This window comes from Oncorhynchus keta, chromosome 9 (assembly GCF_023373465.1).
Source record: "Oncorhynchus keta strain PuntledgeMale-10-30-2019 chromosome 9, Oket_V2, whole genome shotgun sequence".
Lineage (NCBI taxonomy): Eukaryota > Metazoa > Chordata > Actinopteri > Salmoniformes > Salmonidae > Oncorhynchus > Oncorhynchus keta.
In genome coordinates, this window is record NC_068429.1 from 32,334,242 (window position 1) to 32,351,985 (window position 17,744).

At 42.2% G+C, this 17,744-nt stretch overlaps 1 protein-coding gene across 1 annotated transcript; it reads left to right on the forward strand.

The window, feature by feature from the left end:
* The first annotated feature begins 656 nt into the window (after positions 1 to 656).
* LOC118387571 (uncharacterized) lies at positions 657 to 16,617 on the forward strand. The gene is made up of 10 exons (XM_035776060.2): positions 657 to 779; positions 955 to 1,094; positions 1,979 to 2,107; positions 2,205 to 2,315; positions 2,449 to 2,652; positions 14,866 to 15,075; positions 15,441 to 15,605; positions 15,989 to 16,057; positions 16,228 to 16,306; positions 16,444 to 16,617. The coding sequence occupies exons 2-10, from the start codon at positions 980 to 982 to the stop codon at positions 16,499 to 16,501; spliced, it is 1,140 nt and encodes a 379-aa protein (XP_035631953.1). The 5' UTR covers positions 657 to 779; positions 955 to 979; the 3' UTR covers positions 16,502 to 16,617.
* The last annotated feature ends 1,127 nt before the right edge of the window (positions 16,618 to 17,744 follow it).

The following is a 17,744-nucleotide window of genomic DNA, read 5'->3' on the forward strand; positions in this document are numbered from 1 at the left end:
AATGTCAAACAATAGCAATGGAGAGCACAGTTATTTATATTGCACTCTAACTGCAGTAACACTGCATAATTACTTCAGTAAAAATAGCTTATTTTGGATGCAGTGTTTGCACCATACTTCAGTTATACTGCACTCGAACTGCATTTATACTGAAGTGTACTGCAATTTTACTGCACTCTGACTGCAATTTTGTTTCGTAAGGGGGCCTTTCATGGCAAATAGTGTGGCCCTCTACGTCACAATGGGATTCGATGAGTTCTTGCTTCTGTTGCTAAAACTTTCAACATTCTGACCGGATTACATAATGAACCAAAGTGTCTGTTGCTATGCTGGTTGCTTGGCTCTATTTTACCTCGTAGGAGGATGCAGGCAGTTATAGATCTATTTCACCTCATAAATTATTACCTCAGAATTACTCTCAAATGAGAGGTAGAGCGGGACACTATTTGGCCGGGAGACATTATTTGGCATGACAAGCCCACATTCAAAAGTAATAAGGTTGATATAGTATTCTATTAAAGTAATCAGACCAGATATTTTAATATATTTCACTTTGATTATATTCCACTGCTTCACTTAAGGAAAACGTTTTAAACTTCTTCAACTACCACAAAAATACATTTAAAGAGCTGAAGCAAGTCACAAATTGTTTCTTCATGGGAAATTACCATCTAGTTTGTAGTGCTACACTGCTACTTGCAAGTCTTAAGTATCTGTCTCCATAGTAACGTCATCAACAACTTAGGTAACATAACTAAAGTCTACTGTACCTATGAAAGGTAAGTGAGAATAGACAGTTAAACAAAAATAATTGTCTGAAGAAGATTGTAAATGTTTGATTCACTGTTCATGTCTGTCAGCTCTTATGAGTGGGCCTATGTTTGTTAGATTCCCTGTTTGTGTCAATTTTGGCTACCTGTTGTCTTTGTTTGTATTACCTCTTGTTTGTCACAGTTAGTCAGTGTGTTAGTGCTTATTAATGGCTTCTGAGGACCAAGGTTTGCAGAACAGAGCTCTGGTGACCAGCTCAGGGAAAAGGAAGGAGAAACTCCATCACAGTGTAGTGGCAAGGCCAGTCCACCTCAGCCCTGCAGGTAGGCAGCACACATGCATACACACACACACACCCCAGCTAGAACATCATGTTCTGAGAACTATATGTTTCTTAGAGCTTGTTAAAAGTGTGGTAGTCTGTTATTTTGCATACAACCTTCTCACAATTTTCTGGGTATGGTGCAGGATAGTTGCTTGGCTTTGGAACATTCTCAGCACATGTATTCTCAGCACAATGTTATTCTGTGGGAATTTTAGTACTCAGCGTAACGTTTCCTCATGGTTCTATTTAAAGTCATGTTCTCATTGTTCAGAAAACGTGACAAAAACTTGCCGTAAAAACCACAAGAATACTTCAGTAACGTTCAGAGATCGTTCTAAGAATGTTATTTAAAAACATATACATTCCGTTCTCAGCATCAAGAAAACACTCTGTCCTCTATCTTGTTAAGTGTGTTCAGGTGTGTTGGCTGCGCCCACTAATTGGCCACACCTGATCTTAATGAGTGCTTGTTTCCTTTGAAATGGGGTCTGTTGGAATAGACTAAAATTAACAGCTTTGTATGACTTTAAAAAAACATGTCATGCTAACGCCATTTTGGTTCTAAATCCATGGATAGAATCATAGTAAAATGTTCTCAGAACCTCCCTGCAACCTACAAATTAAGGTTCCAAGAACAAGCAAAATGTTCACTTCCGTTCTCAGAATGTTTGAAAAGCTTTCGATTTTACCTGTCAGGAAACGTATGGCTTCGTTCCCAGAACCAATGGGAAACCAAAAACATACGTTCCCACAACTTCCAAGGAACCAAATGTGCTAGCTGGGACAAACACAGACGCACACAGAGAGAAACTTGATACAACTAAACTTTCTTGTGGTGTCTTTACCTTGTTTACCTTTACTCCCTGTCCGACTGTACCTCAGTATCTACAGATACCAATGGAACAGTGGCAGTTCCCAAGTGGATACACAGTCACACACAGAGGCCTGGACAAAAGGTCAAGGACCTCATCGGCCCTGAGAGAGAGGCAGCACTGAAAGCTATACAGACAGGTACCACCATCCTCGGCTCACATTCCCTATTTACAACTAACAGATAGGCTCCTACAGTATTTTTGATGTCTCTGCTCTGTGGTGGTGTTGTATTCAGGTGTGTATGTGGGCTGGAGATGTCCAGACTTGACCTGGGATTGTTTTAGAGTGGGTGACTCCTCCATGTGCTTCTGTGGACATCACCTGTATGAGCATGGGAAATACACAGGTACAGACAATCTGTCTAAAAAACGGATTAAAAAAATTGTATGGTGTGTGTGTGTGTGTATGTGCCTGGTCTACACGAGTGTACTTAAACTAGTTTGTGATTACATAATGGTGTGTCTGTGTGTGTGCGTCAGGCTCCAGTGTGCGTGTGCCCTGCTTGGTCCCGTCCTGTAGCTGCGGGGCCTTTGCCTTCATGCCGTCCCGTCCAGAAGAGGTGGGGGAGCCGTGGGTTAGAGGGAGACCTGGGTTTGACTCCCAGGTCTGGAGGGCCCTCTGTCGGTGCAAACACCCCCACCAGCAACACTCTCCCAGGGCAGGACACTCCTGCAGGATGGGAGGTACGGTAGTGAACAATAAATGGACATGTGAGCCGCTCAATGATGTAATAATTTCAAACATAAATGACAGGACTGTGTGTTCATACATTTCCCAAATGGTGGGACAGGACCCAGTAGTACAGTTTGATGGGGTTTCAATTTGTTTCATGGTACCCTTACATGGGATAAATCAAATAAATCAAAGCATATTTTATTAGTCACATTGCCGAATACAACAGGTGTAGGTAGACCTTACAGTGAAATGCTAACTTGCGAGCCCCTAACCAACAATACAGTTTTTTTTAAAATATGGATAAGAAAAGAGATAAAAGTAACAAGTAATTAAAGAGCAGCAGTAAATGAACAATAGCGAGACTATATACAGGGGGCAACCGATACAGAGGCAATGTGCGGGGGCATCGGTTAGTTGAGGTAGCATGTAAATGTAGGTAGAGTTATTAAAGCGACTATGCATAGAAGACAACAGAGAGTAGCAGTGGTGTAAAGAGGGGTGGGGGGGGGACAATGCAAATAGTCTGGGCAGCCATCTGACTAGATGTTCAGGAGTCTTATGGCTTGGGGGTAGAAGCTGTTTAGAAGCCTCTTAGACCTAGACTTGGCGTTCCGGTACTGCTTGCCTTGCGGTAGCAGGGAGAAGAGTCTATGACTAGGGTGGTTGGAGTCTTTGACAATTTTTAGGGCCTTCCTCTGACACCACCTGGTATAGAGGTCCTGGATGGCAGGAAGCTTGGCCCCAGTGATGTACTGGGCCATAGGCACTATCCTCTGTAGTGCCTAGCGTTCAGTGGCTGAGAAGTTGCCATACCAGACAGTGACGCAACCAGTCAGGATGCTCTCGATGGTGCAGCTGTAGAATCTTTGGAGGATCTGAGGACCCATGCCAAATATTTTCAGTCTCCTGAGGGGGAATAGGTTATGATTGGACCATGTTAGTTTGTTGGTGATGTGGACACCAAGGAACTTGAAATTCTCAACCTGCTCCACTGCAGCCCCGTCGATGAGAATGGAGGCGTGCTCGGTCCTCTTTTTCCTGTATTCCACGATCATCTCCTTAGTCTTGATCACGTTCAGGGAGAGGTTGTTGTCCTGGCACCACACGGCCAGGTCTCTGACCTCCTCCCTATAGGCTGTCTCATCATCGTCGATGATCAGGCCTACCACTGTTGTGTCATCGGCAAATTTAATGATGGTGTTGGAGTCATGCCTGGCCGTGCAGTCATGAGTGAACAGGGAGTACAGGAGGGGACTGAGCACGCACCCATGAGGGGCCCCTGTGTTGAGGATCAGCGTGGCGGATGTGTTGCTACCTACCATTACCACCTGGGGGCAGCCCGCCAGGAAGTCCAGGATCCAGTTGCAGAAGGAGGTGTTTAGTCCCAGGGTCCTTAGCTTATTGATGAGCTTTGAGGGCACTGTAGTGTTGAACGCTGAGCTGTAGTCAATGAATAGCATTCTCACATACAGTTGAAGTCGGAAGTTTACATACACTTAGGCTGGAGTCATTAAAACTCGTTTTTCAACCACTCCACAAATTTCTTGTTAACGAACTATAGTATTGGTAAGTTCGTTAGGACATCTACTTTGTGCATGACACAAGTAATTTTCCCAACAATTGTTTACAGAAAGATTATTTAAATTCACTGTATCACAATTCCAGTGGGTCAGAAGTTTACATACTCTAAGTTGACTGTGCCTTTAAGGACAACACAGTCAAGGTATTGGAGTGGCCATCGTAAAGCCCTGACCTCAATCTTATAGAAACGTTGTGGGCAGAACTGAAAAAGTGTGTGCGAGCAAGGAGGCCTTCAAACCTGACTCAATTACACCAGCTCTGTCAGGAGCCAAAATTCCCCCAACTTATTATGGAAAGCTTGTGGAAGGCAACCCGAAACGTTTGACCCAAGTTAAACAATTTAAAGGCAATGTTACCAAATACAAATTGAGTGTATGTAAACTTCTAATCCACTGGGATGAAGGAAATAAAAGCTGAAACAAATCATTCTCTCTACTATTTTTCTGACATTTCACATTCTTAAAATAAAGTGGTGATCTAAGACAGGGAAATTTTACTGGGATAAATTCCCTGTCTTATGTCAGTTAGGAACACCACTTTATTTTAAGAATGTCATGAATTGTGAAAAACTGAGTTTTAATATATTTGGCAAGGTGCATGTAAACTTCCGACTTCAACTGTCGGTGTTCCTTTTGTCCAGGTGGGAAAGGGCAGTGTGGAGTGCAATAGAGATTGCATCATCTGTGGATCTGTTGGGGCGGTATGCATATTGGATTGGGTCTAGGGTTTCTGGGATGATGGTGTTGATGTGAGCCATGACCGGCCTTTCAAAGCACTTCATGGCTACAGATGTGAGTGCTACGGGTCGGTAGTCATTTAAGCAGGTTACCTTTGTGTTCTTTGGCACAGGCACTATGGTGGCTTGAAACATGTTGGTATTACAGACTGGTTCAGGGAGACGTTGAAAATGTCAGTGATGACAGCGCATGCTCGGAGTACACGTCCTGGTAATCCGTCTGGCTAGTCTGTAATAGTTTGCAAGCCCTGAAACATCCCACGAGCATCAGAGCCGGTGTAGTACAATTCGATCTTAGTCCTGTATTGATGCTTTGCCTGTTTGATGGTTCGTCAGAGGGCATAGCGGGATTTCATATAAGCTTCCGGGTTAGAGTCCCGCTCCTTGAAAGTGGAAGCTCTAGCTTTTAGCTCAGTGCGGATGCTGCCTGTAATCCATGGCTTCTGGTTGGGGTATATACATATGGTCACTGTGGGGACGATGTCATCAATGCACTTATTGATGTAGCCAGTGACTGATGTAATGCCATCGGAGGAATCTCTGAACATATTCCAGTCTCTGCTAGCAAAACAGTCCTGCAGCTTAGCATCTGCTTCATCTGACCACTTTTTTTATTGATCTAGTCACGGGTGTTTCCTGCTTTAACTGTTGCTTGTAAGCAGGAATCAGGAGGATAAAATTATGGTCAGATTTGCCAAATAGAGGGTGAGGGAAAGCTTTGTATGCGTCTTTGTGTGTGGAGTGTAGGTGGTCCAGTTCTTTTTCCTCTGGTTGCACATTTAACATGCTGATGGAAATGTGATAATACAGATTTAAGTTTACCTGCATTAAAGTCCCCGGCTACTAGGAGCGCCGTCTCTGGGGGAGCATTTTCTTGTTTGCTTATGGCAGAATACAGCTCATTCAATGCTGTCTTAGTGCCAGCCTCTGACTGTGGTGGTATGTAAACAGCTGCAAAGAATACAGATGAAAACTCTCTCGGTAGGTAGTATGGTCTACAGCTTATCATAAGACACTCTACCTCAGGCGAGCAATAGCTCGAGACTTCCTTTGATATCGTGCACCAGCTGTTGTTTTAGAAAATACATAGTCCGCCGCCCTTTGTCTTACCAGACAACGCTGTTCTATCCTGCCGGTACATTGTATAACCAGCCAGCTGTATGTTGATATTGTCGTCGTTCAGCCATGACTCGGTGAAGCACAAGACGTTATAGTTTTTAATGTCCCGTTGGTAGTTTAATCTTCCGCGTAACTCATAGATTTTAATCTCCAAAGACTGCACGTTTGCGAGTAGAATGGAGGGAAGTGGGGGTTTCTTCGATCGCCTATGAATTCTCAGAAGGCAGCCCGCCCTTCGGCCCCTCTTTCCCCATCTCCACTTCACGCAGATCACGGGGTCTGGGAACTGTTCCCGAGGAAGCAGTATATCCTTTGTGTCGGGCTCGTCAGAGTCTTGAGATTAAAAAAAGGATTCTGCTTGTCCGTGGTGAGTAATCGCAGTCCTGATGTCAAGAAGTTATTTTCGGTCATAAGAGACGGTAGTGGCAACATTATGTACAAAATAAGTAAAAAATAAGTTGCAAATAAACAAACAAAAAAACACAATCAGCTGGGGCATGTAAAAAGTCTGCCTTCTTCTCCGGTGCCATGTTTACTCCTGTGTGCAATGGTGTCTTATGGCCCCCAGGATGTCGCTGTGTTATCTTCCAGTCCAGCTTCCTGTGTGCTTCATGTGACCAGCACTGGGAGAAGCATGAGACGTTCTTCGAAACTGAGCAGTCCAGGAGAAAGCAGGGCCTGCCATACGGTGAGCTAGGAGAAGTCCTGGAACATTATACCAAATGGTCCATCCAGCCACTAAAAAACATTGTTTGAATAGGAATATCTGTAGGGGAGAGTGGGGTAAGTGGAGCCATTTTTTACATTCAGCATCACTCCGTCAAGGGAAATATATTATTCTTTCTAACAAATACTTCGATGGGGTTAAGGTCAGGGCTCTGTGCAGGCCAGTCAAGTTCTTCCACAACGATCTCGACAAACCATTTCTGTATGGACCTCGCTTTGTGCACAGGGGGCATTGTCATGCTGAAACAGGAAAGGGCATTCCCCAACTTGTTGCCACAAAGTTGGAAGCACAGAATCGTCTAGAATGTAATTGTATGCTGTAGCCTGAACCATAAAAAAACAGCTCCTCCACCAAACTGTACAGTTGGCACTACGCATTCGGGCAAGTAGCGTTCTCCTGGCATCCGCCAAACCCTGATTGGTCCGTCGGACTGCCAGATGGTGAAGCGTGATTCATCACTCCAGAGAACACATTTCCACTGCTCCAGAGTCCAATGGCAGCGAGCTTTACACCACACCATCCGACACCCGCCGACACTTGTGTTCGGCTGCTCGACCAAGGAAACCCATTTCATGAAGCTCCCGACGAACAGTTATGGTGCTGCTGTTGCTTCTCGAGGCAGTTTGGAACTCCGTAGTGAGTGTTGCAACCGGAGACAAACTATCTTTACGCGCTTTACGCTTTGGCACTCGGCCGTCCCGTTCTGTGAGCTTGTGTGGTCTACCACTTCGTGGCTGAGCCGTTGTTGCACCTAGACATTTCCACTTCACAATAACAGCACTTACAGACCGGGCAGCTCTTGCAGGGCAGAAATTTGATTAACTGACTTGTTGGAAAGGTGGCATCCTATGACGGTTCCACGTTGAAAGTCACAGGTCTTCACTTCAGTAAGGCCATTCTACACACAATTTTTGTCTATGGAGATTGCATGGCGGTGGGCTCGATTGGCTGTGTGCTCTGTTAGCAACGGGTGCGGCTGAAATAGCCGAATCCACTAATTGTATATATAGTGTATATTTCAGGATGTTGTGTATCCCTGGAAATAATCAGAATTCATGTAAACAGTTTTGAAACATAGCTTGTCCAAAAAGTGGTCTCTTTACTCCATACACCCCGGGTATGGAGTAAGTTGAGCCATGGGACAGGGTAAGTTAAGCCACCTACAAATGTCTGTACTGAATTAAATACTACCACTGCCTTTTTTAAAGGTTTTATTTCCCAAACACAATAGCTTTTTTTTGTCTTTTAGTAATATTTTAACACAGGCTTAACACCTAACAAACACTTTGTACTTTTTAAAACAATTTTAAAATAGGCCAGCCCCTGTTGTTACCTCGTATCCTAGCGATAATGCCTTGTATCACGCTTGAGAAGAAAGCATACATTTGCTCAACTTGACATTGGCTCAACTTACCTCACTCTCCCCTGCAGGATTTCTAATGGTTGTGGCCCTCTGATGGGTTGCAACTGATTCCTCTTGGTCCTATAGAATTAGATATTGGTGATGTTCCAGGTTGGCTTTTTTTGCAGCAAAATGTTTAAAGCAACAAACTGACATTTCCCTCTGCTTGGTTTCAGCAGGAGACGTATACATGCCTTTTGCAGAGGTCCCCACCCTGAGAAATGCTGTTTTAACAGGCAGATTGAAGGACACCTATGCCTTGTCAGACAGCATAAGAAAGGCTGTTTAATCATCATCATTCAAGGGGGGCTGGAATCATAATGACATGCACATTACTGCTTATTATCCATTTTGTCTACAAAAAAATATTTACAAAAAATTACACAAGCCACATACAAATGAACCACAACTTACAGACACACACAATCAATGTCTACATCTCATCTCCCCAGACCCAGCATACTCACACCTCCATCCCTAGTGCCTCCATTATTGTTTGCCACTTGGCCTTAAATTGTGCCAATTCGTTTTTCTCGGTCGCCCATGCTATTTCAATATTTCAATAATAAATAATTAAAACAGATTAAAAGTATGTTTACATTGTAATTCTTCTGACAGCCAACTTTCTAGCTCCGCCCATAACTTCCGGACTTTATAGTATTCCCAGAAAGCATGGATTATTGACTCATTGTTAGTTGACTCATTGTTAATTTTCAGAATTTTGTCTCTTGTATAATTAATTCTATACTTTAGTTTATACTGGATTAAGCATCAATTTTCATTAACTTGAATTGTGTTATTTATGTTCTAACATTCCTCCATCTTGTGCTGATATCAGTTCTTTTTTAGTCTTGATTCCAATAGTTATTTTTTTTTCTAAGAGATTGTCAGTTGGATGTGCTCTCTGCAAGGTTTTGTATATCTTACCTATCATATGAACATCATTTTCTGACTCAAATATGGTTCCCTCAAGGTTGCTCTGATGTCTAAAAGATGTCAAATAAACATTTTGTGACGTGTAACTTTTGGTCAGTCCAAAATAACTTTTTAATTTGATGATGGAAATAAATGTATTTCCTGTTACCAAGTCATTCACAGTTTCTGTGCCTTTAGTTTTCCATCTGGACCAATTTATTGGTGAATTCTGAATTAGTGAGGGATATTGGTTCTTGTAGAATACATTTAATTGTCTTCCATATTGTTATAGTGTTCTTAACTATGAAGTTGTTAATGTCCTTAGCTTTATCCTTTTAAAATAGACACGTACAAAGATTCTGGGGAGAGCATGTGCATCTTCAAAATGTACCCATTGTTCCTCCATATAGTATCACGACCCAGGATGAGACCCAAATGCAGACACAGGAGGCAGATGGTTAGAGTCTCTGATATTTAATGATAGACAAGAGGCAGGTCGAGGACAGGCAGAAGTTCGTAAACCAATTCAGAGTCAGATGGGAACTGGATGGCAGACAGGCTCGAGGTCAGGGCAGGCAGAATGGTATGGCAGGCGGGCTCAGAGTCAGGGCAGGCAGAAAAGGCAAGAACCGGGAGGACTAGAAAACAGGGACTGGAAAAACACACTGGTAGACTTGACGAGACAAGACTAACTGGCAACAGAGAACACAGGTATAAAAACAGGAGACAGAGGGCTGTGAGACATAGGTTTAATTCTGGACACATGAAAAATGGGATGTATATGGAGGGTACGGGGCAACAGAAGACGAACAGCAGGAGGGGCTAATGATCTTGGAGATGGGGAAAGGGACGAAAAGTAGTTCAGTTGGTCCTATAATTGAGTGTAGTCTGGCCCAAGGGTGAGAAGGCGAACAGAAAGGCACTGGAGCGACGAACCGCCCTTGCTGTCTGCCTGGCCAGTTTCCCTCTCTCCACTGGGATTCTCTGCCTCAAACCCTATTACAGGGGCTGAGTCACTGGCTTACTGGTGCTCTTCCTTGCCGTCCCTAGGAGGGGTGCGTCACTTGAGTGGGTTGAGTCACTGACGTGATCTTCCTGTCCGGATTGGCGCCCCCATCGGGTTTGTGCCGTGGGGGAGATCTTCGTGGGCTATGCTCAGTCTTGTCTCAGGGTAGTAGGTTTGTGTTTGAAGATATCCCTCTAGTGGTGTGGGGGCTGTGCTTTGGCAAAGTGTGTGGGGATATCCTGCCTGTTTGGCCCTGTCCTGTGGTATCGTCGAACAGGGCCACAGTGTCTCCCGACCACTCCTGTCTCAGCCTCCAGTATTTATGCTGCAACAGTTTGTGTCGGGGGGCTAGAGTCAGTCGGTTATATCTGGAGTATTTCTCCTGTCTTATCTGGTGTCCTGTGTGAATTTAAGGACTACCTGGCCTGATGACTCCTTGCTGTCCCCAGTCCATCTGGTCATGCTGCTTCTCCAGTTTCAACTGTTCTGCCTGTGGCTATGGAACCCTGACCTGTTCCCTGGATGTGCTGCCTTGTCACGGACCTGCTGTTTTGGACTTTCTCTCTACCGCACCTGCTGTCTCTAACTCTGAATGATCGGCTATGAAAAGCCAACTGACATTTACTCCTGAGGTGCTGACCAAAATCATAGGTGCATGAGGGGATTCAATGGGCAGGAACTGCATACTCCCATTGTGATTGCCCGACACTCTCACGTTAATGGGAAACGTAGTGTGGGTGACTCTGCCAATAAAGCGTCCATCCAATGGTCTGGCATCCATGGGAATGGAGAGTGGTTGTGTGGAGATGCCCAGCGCAGACACCAGGGTAGTGTCCATCAAGCTCTCGTCGTCCCCAGTGTTAATAAGCACTCAGCGAGATTTGGACCTGTGTTCTCAAACAGAGAACACAGGTATAAATACACAGGGGATAATGGGAAGATGGAGCGACACTTGGAGGGTGGTGGAGACAAGCAAAGACAGGTGAAACAGATCAGGGTGTAACTATGTTTTTTTCTAAAAGACACACTTGTATTGTATACTTAATGTCCATTCCAATTTACCATACAATATTGAATACATACAGTATATAGATTAAATTAAATACATGTAGTATCTCAGTACCATCATTCTCATTGCTGGTCATCGAAACGGCTCTGTTGACTCTGTCATATTAACTAGGCCAGCCTCTCTGATGAAGCTCTCAGGCATGTTATCTTACCTACTGTAAACTGATACCTGTCATGTTTTATATGTGAGAGTGAGACTCAAAACTCAATACTTGATGACTCCTAGTGGACTTCATCCAAAATAATTTAGTCCAATAGGCTTAAGGCCAATGGGTTCAAATAACATTTAAAAATATTTAAATTACTTTCACATACATTCTGAAGTACGTATTCAGATAACCTTTATTTGATAAAAACACGTAGTTGGATGTTGGATATTGGAATGTATGTGGAAATACACTGAAATGCATTAACTCAAATACACTCCCATACATTTATCCTAGGTATTTGAAAATAGTATTTGAAATAGGTATTTGAAAATACTTTCAATTACAAAGACTATTTTTCTTTTTTTAACAAATAATCTTTTACTTACATAAAAGTACTTGTTTTGGGCTGTGTTATTTGAAACTCAAATACTCAAATCCACAGAAAAAAATAACTAAAAAACACATGTATTTGAACTCAGCTTTGACTACCTGTATGGAGGTTTAATCACAATAGTCTAGTGGCTTCCTTTCCTAGTGTTCTGTGCTTCATCTGCAGTAATCTGAAAACAAACAAAGAGTTAGAGATAGCAGTACGGGGGATTTCAGAAATGTGACATTTATTACCTTTCAGGATCTTTTATATCAGTGCAGACGAGGGGAAGCAGACAAACAGGAATCTCCTTTAGACTATTGAGACTAAGTATAGCATTGTTCAGCAATCTTATGCATTTCCTAAAATTATATAATAAGTCAACATAATAGCCTATTTATTGGCCCAATAAACCATTTGGATGGAGGAAACCAGTTTTAGCTTTCTGATTGGTGTGTCTGTGCAATTTCCTCTTTGCTTCTGCATATCAGACTTGGCTGTTCATATTATACTGATTCATTTTGGAAGACCCTATGAAATAGGAAGTAGATATGTCAGATATTATGTGATATATTATGTTTTTGTATCGAGAGAAGGAAAAATAGAAAAGTATATTGTTTACTCACAGATGGGTTTTTGTTGAGTTGGTGCCACATCCCAAATGTATGATTAATAATATTTATTTGGCTGTGGCTATAAATAAATCTACTTCAAATCCATTCTTATGTAATAGCATAAGGTATTCTTATCCAATGAGTCAGGACCATGGATTAAATTGAGAATTTGGAGGAGCCTGATTTAGAGGAGTTAAGGTAAGGGTTGATCCAAGGTTGAACAAAAGGCTAGGGTTAGGCCAATATTAGGGTTAGGGTTGTAGATGAGGCTAGAATAAGGTTTGTACCGGGATGTGGATATGAAGCTAGGGTTAGGGTTGTGGTTGAGGCCAGGGGCGGTCCTGGACATAAGTGACATAGACGGTCGCCTAGGGCCCCCGGCCGCCAGGGGACCCAACCACCCAAAAATAAATAATAATGTAAGAACTCAGTCAGGATCTCAACTTACTGTTGAGTGTTAGAATAGAATGCACAATAGAATGCACAAGGTGCTATTTCCTGACCTCGAAGGTACCCCCATTGATTTTGTTAGTCACTCAGATATCATATTAACATGGCATAAGTCATAGCAAAACGTGTAGAATTTCAGGAAATTTGCTTAAAAATGGCAAAAATGTTTCTCCATCTCATGTCAAAATGTGTCGAATTTCAGGAAATAATCTGTAAAACTGCGAATGTTTCCGCACCATAGCAAAACGTCATGAAATTAGAAGAAACATTTAGAAATGTTCTCTCCGCCCCATGGCAAAATGTGTAGAATTACAGGAAATTATGATTTATTTATTTATTCTTGCCATCTAGAGGTGGGCCACTAAAATGTTTTGCCAAATCTCAACTAGGGCACCCAAAAGGCTAGGGCTGGCCCTGGTTTAGTCTAGGGTGAGGGTTGTGGCTGAGGTTTAGGGTTGCACCAGGAGGTGGACATGAAGCTAAGTTTAGGGTTATGGCTAGGGTTACTGCTGTAAGTAAAATGTATTCCATTCTAGGGTTAGGATTAGTACTTTAATACTTTAATCCTTCTTCTACTCTTTGAACCAAGGTGCAGTAGCTCAGCTCTGGGTAGCTCAGCTCTGGGTAGCTCAGCTCTGGGTAGCTCCACTCAATGTAACGGACGTTTCTTTGAAGATAAAATAAAGGTTACCATAAGGTCTTGTAGTTGGGGATATGTTTGCATTATTTATTAATTTATGTGTGTGAAATGCTTGATTACTCATCTACAATAAAAACATGAACACTGAAAAAGTTTGGCAAGATACTGCCAGTCATTTACCTATTTTATGACTGAAACCATGGGATCTGTGACCGAATGAGAGAGAAAGACACTCCTAGGTCATAAAAACCTAAGTATTGATAAGGGCTACAAATGATGTTACATACCTGTGGACAGAAGCTTATAGAACAGGATTTGAAAAGAAATCAACATCTTTCTGTTGGGGGGAATTTACGGTCTTGGCCTACCAGCGACAAAATTATGGCAAATCCACTGTTGAATATCTTTTTCCTAGTAGTTATGCTTCCTATAGCTTTGTCCATTGGTGAGTATATTCTATATTTCTTTAAATTTCTGCAGTCTCTCAATGAACCCTTCTTTGCTTTATCACCTTGCTTTAACTACAGCATGTGTGCTACTGTAAGAAGTACCTGCACTCCTACCTTGTCATAATTCCTTTATGCCAGTTATATCAAAGCAAAATCAAGTAAGGCCAACATGGTTACTAAATCTAGTAGTGGAAATAATGTTGTTTTTTCCCTCGGAAATGAATGACTGATGATATCATATATTCCATCCCATCTTACATGTAAGGCTGGGTTTACATTGTGAATGGGGTCCTTTCTCAATATTATTCAGATGCATATTGACATTTTTTTGAGGTGTGTCGGAAATAAAGAAGAAAACACACAACTGAGATGGTTCAAACTAGATTGAGAATGCACTTGCAAATCATAAATCCACACTGTTTTTACTGTTAAAGAACTCAGTCCAAACTGTCAAGAGAACATGGGCTGTCACTAGTGAGTTACTTCTTCGGCGTTGGGGAATTTACTCTGAAAATATAGTTTAAATTGTTAACAATTACTTCAAGCGATACTTAAGCTACCATTAAGAAAAACATAGCTTATTTAACTAAAGTGACTTAGAAAAAGTAGTTCTACATCCAAACTACTTTGTGAAAAATTATATCTAAATCTGAAATGTCATAGACTACAAATTGCAAGAAAAGATCACTCTGAAGTCAGATGTTAACAGAATGTGCAATTTAGACTATTAAAAACAAAAAGTGAGAATTAGGCACACAAAAAGTGATTAAAGTGAGAATTAGGCATTGTATACTTCACACATTTTATTTTTGCTAAAAAAGATGTGTAGTTCCAGTAAATAGCTACACCACTACATGGCAAAAAAAGTAATTAACTACTGAAAATTGCAACTTGAATTTAGTTAAACTACCACCAAGCTACTGCAAAATGTAATTAAATTACTAGTTGAACTAAATGTAGCTCACTACTCCCCAACGCTGATCTTCTTCTCTCAGAACCGTTTTGCAGTAGGAAGATGGACGAGGGAAAGCCAGCGGAGGGAAAGGAAGATCTCACTAAACTGCAGTATTACTATGATGAGGGGGCAGGCATCTGCTTTCCTTTCATCTACAAAGGACTGGAAGGGAATGAGAACCGCTTCAACACAGACAGGACGTGCATGGAGGCCTGCTCTGCCAAGTTTGATGAGCTCTACCCACCTGCAGGTAGGCTGCTACAGAGAGTGGGGAGTGAGAGTGGCTGCTGTATGGTGGCCATTTTTTTAGGTGTAGATTCAAAGAGGACTAACAAACAAGAAGTGTATATGACAGATACAAACTGTACAGTGTTGCATTGGTGTATTGGATTTTATAATAATGGTTAGTGATTGATGAACTCATAATGGACAAGATATTGTCCAAACCATATAATAAGCAAATAGACATAGCATACACAGCAATTCTATAATCAGATTATTATGCTACGCTACTCTCTCAAAATGATCCATCCATTTAAGGAAGAATTGTTGAGCTATTCATAGAAGTTCATCAAACCCATAATTTCCTCTCATATGTTCTCTCTGCTCTCTCAGGTGCAGTGTGTGACCTTCGATTAGACCATGGCAGTTGCTTTGCCATGTTGTTGATGTACTACTACAACGCAGCAGAGGGAACCTGCCGTATCTTCCACTACGGGGGCTGTCAGGGCAATGGCAACCGTTTCGAGACCAGAGAGCACTGTCAACAGACATGCATGGGTCAGTTCCCTGTCTACTTTTGTGATACCACTATTTCTTTTCTCTCCCTCTACATCTGAGGTAATGATAATATGCACCCAAAGATAACAACACCCTATTTTCAATATAAAGAACATACATATTTCTCTTTCCCTCTACTGCTATATGTAAATGCATGTTTATGTATGAAATGTGTATGAAAATAGTCTGTAGACACAAAGGGCATTTTAGACATTGAGGTGCATTTCCTCCTTACACTGCACAACAGACACTCAGCTGACTTCCACTGTCTTGACAGTTTTTCTTTAGTCCACTAGAGGTCCTTCCTCCACCACTTCATTACAACTACAGTATATTACTGATGCTTGTTCATCCTGTTCATGTGAGCTGTTCTTCTTCTGCAGCCAAAGGAGCCAGGGGTGGTGCTGCTGCAGAGCCAGGAGCTAACCCAGATGAGAGTTCCACTAATGCAGGTACATCAATACCTCTTGTGCCATTTTTGTAGAGTTGATTATCTAGAGTTTGAGATCATGTTGACCGTAACAAATTAGGTAGTATCTTGATGATTATCTTGGTAATGGACCTATATTGTCATTATGAAATATTTATTTTTAACTGTCGGTTGTGTTTTCCCTTTTCTCAGGACTGATCGTGGCTATTTTAGGAGGAGTTGTGTTCACCGTGGCAGTGATCTCTGCTATTGTTCTCTTTGTTGTCCAAAGGTAGTAGGTATTCTTACAAAGTCAATACAGTAACCTTTTTTTAAGGAAAGGGATGAGAACAATATTTAAATGTCATGGTAATATCAATAAGTGTGTTACATTCTGACATTTTATAACATTCTTTTTCAAATTCACAGGAAAGGGACATCAAGCAAAGATGGGAGAGAGAAGGAACTATCTATTGAGATGTCCTAGAGATGTATTACCCTCGACACCATTTTCAAATTTCTTTTTTGTTTAGGATTTCATTTACATTTGTTAGGAATTAAAATGTTGTACTCCATTTAGGTTGAATAAAAAAGGAAAATGTATGCCATGCTTTATCTATATATATATATATTTTACTGTGGAATGTTTTTGACATTGGATAGACATGGCTAGACACTATCCCCCTTGTATTTGCTGTTGACATAGTTAGTACAGTAGGTAATGAACATTAACCAACCTGTAAATAATACAAAACTGCATGTTGAATGTTGTAACAGGACTGATCTGATCAACTCTGATCTGATCAAAAGCATTGATCAACTCTCAAACTGGCCTCAGACTTATATACTGTATATGTATATACTATCGGTCCAAAGTTTTAGAACACCTACTCATCCAAGGGTTTTTCTTTATTTTCACTATTTTCTACATTGCAGAATAATAGTAAAGACATCAAAACTATGAAATAACATATTGTAGTAACCAAAAAAGTGTTAAACAAATCAAAATATATTTTACATTTGAGATTCTTCAAAATAGCCACCCTTTGCCTTGATGACAGCTTTGCACACTCTTGGCATTCTCTCAACCAGCTTCATCTGGAATGCTTTTCCAACAGTCTTGAAGGAGTTCCTACATATGTTGAGCACTTGTTGACTGCTTTTCCTTTGCTCTGTGATCCAACTCGTCCCAAGCCATCTCAATTGGGTTGAGGTTGGGTGATTGTGGAGGCCAGGTCATCTGATGCAGCACTCCATCACTCTCCTTCTTTGTCAAATAGCCCTTACAAAGCCTGGAGGTGTATTTTGGCAGGGCGACCGGGAGCATTCAACCAGGTAAGGTTGGGCAGGCTCGGTGCTCAAGAGCTCCAGTGCACGTGCATGGTCCGGTCTATCCAGTGCATCAGCCCTCCGGTGGCAGCCCCCCGCACCAGGCTTCCTGTGCGTGTCCAGAGCCCAGTACTCCCTGTTCCTCCTCCCCGCACTCGCCCTGAGGTGCGTGTCCTCGGCCAAGTACGGCACCACGCACCAGGCATACAGTGTGCCTCGCCTATCCAGAGCTGCTAGAGTCTCCCGCCTGTCCAGAGCTGCTAGAGTCTCCCGCCTGTCCAGAGCTGCTAGAGTCTCCCGCCTGTCCAGAGCTGCTAGAGTCTCCCGCCTGTCCAGAGCTGCTAGAGTCTCCCGCCTGTCCAGAGCTACTAGAGTCTCCCGCCTGTCCAGAGCTGCAAGGA